The sequence below is a fragment of the Salmo salar genome, unplaced genomic scaffold (assembly GCF_905237065.1).
Source record: "Salmo salar unplaced genomic scaffold, Ssal_v3.1, whole genome shotgun sequence".
Lineage (NCBI taxonomy): Eukaryota > Metazoa > Chordata > Actinopteri > Salmoniformes > Salmonidae > Salmo > Salmo salar.
Window position 1 is genome coordinate 307,882 of NW_025550944.1, and position 6,275 is coordinate 314,156.

General features: G+C 42.4%; 1 protein-coding gene across 1 annotated transcript; it reads right to left on the minus strand.

The window, feature by feature from the left end:
* Positions 1–1,039: 1,039 nt before the first annotated feature.
* On the minus strand, positions 1,040–5,415 carry LOC123740642 (uncharacterized). The gene is made up of 3 exons (XM_045714158.1): positions 4,834–5,415; positions 2,301–4,512; positions 1,040–1,094 (listed from the first exon to the last, which is right to left on the minus strand). The coding sequence occupies exons 2-3, from the start codon at positions 3,434–3,436 to the stop codon at positions 1,040–1,042; spliced, it is 1,191 nt and encodes a 396-aa protein (XP_045570114.1). The 5' UTR covers positions 3,437–4,512; positions 4,834–5,415.
* Positions 5,416–6,275: the final 860 nt, after the last annotated feature.

The following is a 6,275-nucleotide window of genomic DNA, read 5'->3' on the forward strand; positions in this document are numbered from 1 at the left end:
TCACACAGAGAGGACAGAGACATACATACACACTCACACAGAGAGGACAGAGACATACATACACTCACACAGAGAGGACAGAGACATACATACACTCACACAGAGAGGACAGAGACATACATACACTCACACAGAGAGGACAGAGACATACACACTCACACAGAGAGGACAGAGACATACACACTCACAGAGAGAGGACAGAGACATACATACACTCACACAGAGAGGACAGAGACATACATACACTCACACAGAGAGGACAGAGACATACATACACTCACACAGAGAGGACAGAGACATACATACACACTCACACAGAGAGGACAGAGACATACATACATACACACAGAGAGGACAGAGACATACATACACACTCACACAGAGAGGACAGAGACATACACACTCACACAGAGAGGACAGAGACATACATACACTCACACAGAGAGGACAGAGACATACATACACTCACACAGAGAGGACAGAGACATACATACACACTCACACAGAGAGGACAGAGACATACACACTCACACAGAGAGGACAGAGACATACACACTCACACAGAGAGGACAGAGACATACACACTCACACAGAGAGGACAGAGACATACATACACACTCACACAGAGAGGACAGAGACATACACACTCACACAGAGAGGACAGAGACATTAGTGGAAGATGTATTGATCTCCAGGTTACTGACATGTACACTGTCAGTGTTTCAGTATTTGACTGTGATGCCCAATGACATTCAGCTAAGGTCGCTGCTCTGCAATGTAACCCAGAGCTGACCACCAAGCATTGATTCAACTGCTACACTCACTCAGTCTCTGTCACTCACTGTCTGTCACTCACTCAGTCACAGAAAGAGAGAGAGAGTGAGAGCCAGATGGGGAGAGCGAGAATGAGAACAAGAGAGAGTCCGAGTTACCATTGGTCTTGGATGAGGTGAGGTGAGTTCAATGGACATTATTGACACTCCAGGCTCCCGTGGGAAAGTTGCATCCAATAACTGTCAGCTGTAGTTATTGACAACCCTCACATGTCCAGGCAGACACGGTCTTTCTTCACCTGTACAGAGGTAATAACTGGACTGTGTGTCACACACACGTGAGAGCGGTCAGATAAGTGCAAAAGCTAAAAGATAATCCCAGTCAATAGCAAACCAAGCTTCCAACCCCTAAAGTCCTTCTAGTCTGAGCCAGCAGGACAGAACTGCTCTGTATAATCCCATTCCATATGACACAGAATATGTTTGTTCTATATGATGTATTTCTATCTGATCGTTCTATGACATAGTACCTCCATGTGAACAAGCCCCAGCTTTCAGTCATTCTATGTCCGCCCTTCCCTGCCAGCTGTGTGACATCAACAACTCTCACTAAATTCCCATTTGGAAAAAGTGTTTTTCCCTGTTACCTTATTTACGGACGGAAGCTGACGTTATCAAGGTGACTCCCTGCCCTCTCTGGCCTTTTCTCATTTGGGCATAAGTCCATCCTCCACCCTTTGTCCTCGCTCCTCCGTGACCCGGAAACCGATAAGTGGCCGAGTGGTGGAGGAGATATCAATTGAGTTAGTTGGCGAACGGAAGAGAGTCCTCCCGTCCTCAATAGCCACCTTTCATTGAGGATAGTCATGTGTATCCTACCGGAGTCCTTCACGGAAGAGTTTTGAAATTTGTCACGCCCCCTTTGATTCAGCTGTTGTTTCGTCAGAGGAGAAAAGCATGCCAACATTTTAAAAACACTATGCTACTTATCGTTTTATCTACAAAATGTCTTGCACAATTAACTTCATTTGCTTTTATCACTTTATACATTTATTCCACCCCTGTAAACTTCATTTGTATAATGACACACAAGTGGAGGAGAGTCTAATTTCATAAAGGAGCATTTTCATCCACTTCCCCTCTCCTCGATTACCTTTGACCTTTCAAAAGGATACAAGAGAGGACTCAGGAGCGAGGACGCAGGAGTTGAGCAAATCGATGACAAGAACAAACATGAGGACCCGTATGGAAAATAAATCCATGACAAGAACAAACATGAGGACCCGTATGGAAAATAAATCCATGACAAGAACAAACATGAGGACCCGTATAGAAAATAAATCCATGACAAGAACAAACATGAGGACCTGTATGGAAAATAAATCCATGACAAGAACAAACATGAGGACCCGTATGGAAAATAAATCCATGACAAGAACAAACATGAGAACCCGTATGGAAAATAAATCCATGACAAGAACAAACATGAGGACCCATATGGAAAATAAATCCATGACAAGAACAAACATGAGGACCCGTATGGAAAATACATCCATGACAAGAACAAACATGAGGACCCGTATGGAAAATAAATCCATGACAAGAACAAACATGAGAACCCGTAAGGAAAATAAATCCATGACAAGAACAAACATGAGAACCCGTATGGAAAATAAATCCATGACAAGAACAAACATGAGAACCTGTATGGAAAATAAATCCATGACAAGAACAAACATGAGAACCCGTATGGAAAATACATCCATGACAAGAACAAACATGAGAACCCGTATGGAAAATAAATCCATGACAAGAACAAACATGAGAACCCGTATGGAAAATAAATCCATGACAAGAACAAACATGAGAACCCGTATGGAAAATACATCCATGACAAGAACAAACATGAGGACCCGTATGGAAAATAAATCCATGACAAGAACAAACATGAGGACCCATATGGAAAATAAATCCATGACAAGAACAAACATGAGAACCCGTATGGAAAATACATCCATGACAAGAACAAACATGAGGACCCGTATGGAAAATAAATCCATGACAAGAACAAACATGAGAACCCGTAAGGAAAATAAATCCATGACAAGAACAAACATGAGAACCCGTATGGAAAATAAATCCATGACAAGAACAAACATGAGAACCCGTATGGAAAATAAATCCATGACAAGAACAAACATGAGAACCCGTATGGAAAATAAATCCATGACAAGAACAAACATGAGAACCCGTATGGAAAATACATCCATGACAAGAACAAACATGAGGACCCGTATGGAAAATAAATCCATGACAAGAACAAACATGAGAACCCGTAAGGAAAATAAATCCATGACAAGAACAAACATGAGAACCCGTATGGAAAATAAATCCATGACAAGAACAAACATGAGAACCCGTATGGAAAATACATCCATGACAAGAACAAACATGAGAACTCGTATGGAAAATAAATCCATGACAAGAACAAACATGAGAACCCGTATGGAAAATAAATCCATGACAAGAACAAACATGAGAACCCGTATGGAAAATAAATCCATGACAAGAACAAACATGAGAACCCGTATGGAAAATAAATCCATGACAAGAACAAACATGAGAACCCGTATGGAAAATACATCCATGACAAGAACAAACATGAGGACCCGTAATTGAAATGATAGTTCAGGGCCCTTTACATAGAATAGATGTCACGACGCATGTCAACACAGCAGGCCTGGATAAAAACTGCCATTCACACCATTATCCCTGTAGAAAGTGAATAGAACACTTTGCAGGCGAGTCACTTAGGGTGAGCAACATTTCCCAAGGCAGTCGGGACAGATCTAGGGCCTGAGGTTACCCAAACCTCAATCAAACCAATAGGATAGGCTATATTTGAAAAACTATGCACACATTGACATTAGATAGAATTGCCCCAGCACCCCCATTTTACACTTCAGAGCCCTCGGTGGGATTATAAGGCAAATGAGATGCTAAATATAATATGGAAGTATTGGAATTTGGAACAAATGATCAGTTTACATACTTTTATACATACACACATACTGCCTTTTAGCCATAAAGCACTGTCGGCTTGCAAAACAGCTAACTTCCATTATCAGTAATAGTAAAACAATGAAAATCCATCGTATGGGGCCCTGATAAAGAACCTTACAGAAATACAATGAAAATCCATTGTTTGGGGCCCTGATAGAGAACCTTACAGAAATACAATGAAAATCCATTGTTTGGGGCCCTGATAGAGAACCTTACATAAATACAATGAAAATCCATTGTTTGGGGCCCTGATAGAGAACCTTACAGAAATACAATGAAAATCCATTGTTTGGGGCCCTGATAGAGAACCTTACAGAAATACAATGAAAAGCCATTGTTTGGGGCCCTGATATGACTAGAATAGTTCTTCCTATAATTAGAATGATCAATATGACTAGAATAGTTCTTCCTATAATTAGAATGATCAATATGACTAGAATGGTTCTTCCTATAATTAGAATGATCAATATGACTAGAATAGTTCTTCCTATAATTAGAATGATCAATATGACTAGAATGGTTCTTCCTATAATTAAAATGATCAATATGACTAGAATGGGTCTTCCTATAATTAGAATGATCAATATGACTAGAATGGGTCTTCCTATAATTCGCCTGTCATGATACGGCTATTGTATATCATATGCAAACTAGGAATATGAGTAGATCAGCCAACCTAGAATGGGTCTTCCTATAATTAGAATGATCAATATGACTAGAATGGTTCTTCCTATAATCAGAATGATCAATATGACTAGAATGGGTCTTCCTATAATCAGAATGATCAATATGACTAGAATGGGTCTTCCTATAATTAAAATGATCAATATGACTAGAATGGTTCTTCCTATAATTAGAATGATCAATATGACTAGAATGGGTCTTCCTATAATTAGAATGATCAATATGACTAGAATGGGTCTTCCTATAATTCGCCTGTCATGATAAGGCTATTGTATATCATATGCAAACTAGGAATATGAGTAGATCAGCCAACCTATATGTCCATAACTGACCCCAGTCTGTCTGTAGGTAGTCTACCAGTTCCCATGGTGCAGCAACTGGCCTCACTGCCTCTATCACACAGAATGGGTCTGCACTTCAGGTCTGCAACTGGCCTCACTGCCTCTATCTCTATCACACAGAATGGGTCTGCCCTTCAGGTCTGCAGCTGGCCTCACTGCCTCTATCTCTATCACACAGAATGGGTCTGCACTTCAGGTCTGCAACTGGCCTCACTGCCTCTATCTCTATCACACAGAATGGGTCTGCCCTTCAGGTCTGCAGCTGGCCTCACTTCCTCTATCTCTATCACACAGAATGGGTCTGCACTTCAGGTCTGCAACTGGCCTCACTGCCTCTATCTCTATCACACAGAATGGGTCTGCCCTTCAGGTCTGCAGCTGGCCTCACTGCCTCTATCTCTATCACACAGAATGGGTCTGCCCTTCAGGTCTCCAACTGGCCTCACTGCCTCTATCACACAGAATGGGTCTGCCCTTCAGGTCTGCAACTGGCCTCACTGCCTCTATCTCTATCACACAGAATGGGTCTGCCCTTCAGGTCTGCAGCTGGCCTCACTGCCTCTATCTCTATCACACAGAATGGGTCTGCCCTTCAGGTCTGCAGCTGGCCTCACTGCCTCTATCACACAGAATGGGTCTGCCCTTCAGGTCTGCGGAGCAGGCCTAACTGACTGAATCTCTATCACACAAATGGGTCTCCCTTCAGGTCTGGAAGCGACTAGAAAGGAATCAGAAAAGAAGCAGGCCCAGGTAACAGATTAGAATCCCATCACACACAGTCTACCTGAAGCAGGCCTAGGTAACAGATTAGAATCCCATCATACAGTCTACCTGAAGCAGGCCCAGGTAACAGATTAGAATCCCATCATACAGTCTACCTGAAGCAGGCCCAGGTAACAGATTAGATTCCCTTCATGCAGTCTACCTGAAGCAGGCCCAGGTAACAGATTAGAATCCCATCATACAGTCTACCTGAAGCAGGCCTAGGTAACAGATTAGAATCCCATCATACGGTCTACCTGAAGCAGGCCCAGGTAACAGATTAGAATCCCATCATACAGTCTACCTGAAGCAGGCTTAGGTAACAGATTAGAATCCCATCATACAGTCTACCTGAAGCAGGCCCAGGTAACAGATTAGAATCCCATCACACAGTCTACCTGAAGCAGGCCCTGGTAACAGATTAGAATCCCATCACACAGTCTACCTGAAGCAGGCCTTGGTAACAGATTAGAATCCCATCACACAGTCTACCTGAAGCAGGCCCTAGTAACAGATTAGAATCCCATCATACAGTCTACCTGAAGCAGGCCCTGGTAACAGATTAGAATCCCATCACACAGTCTACCTGAAGCAGGCCCTGGTAACAGATTAGAATCCCATCACACACAGTCTACGTGAAGCAGGCCTTGGT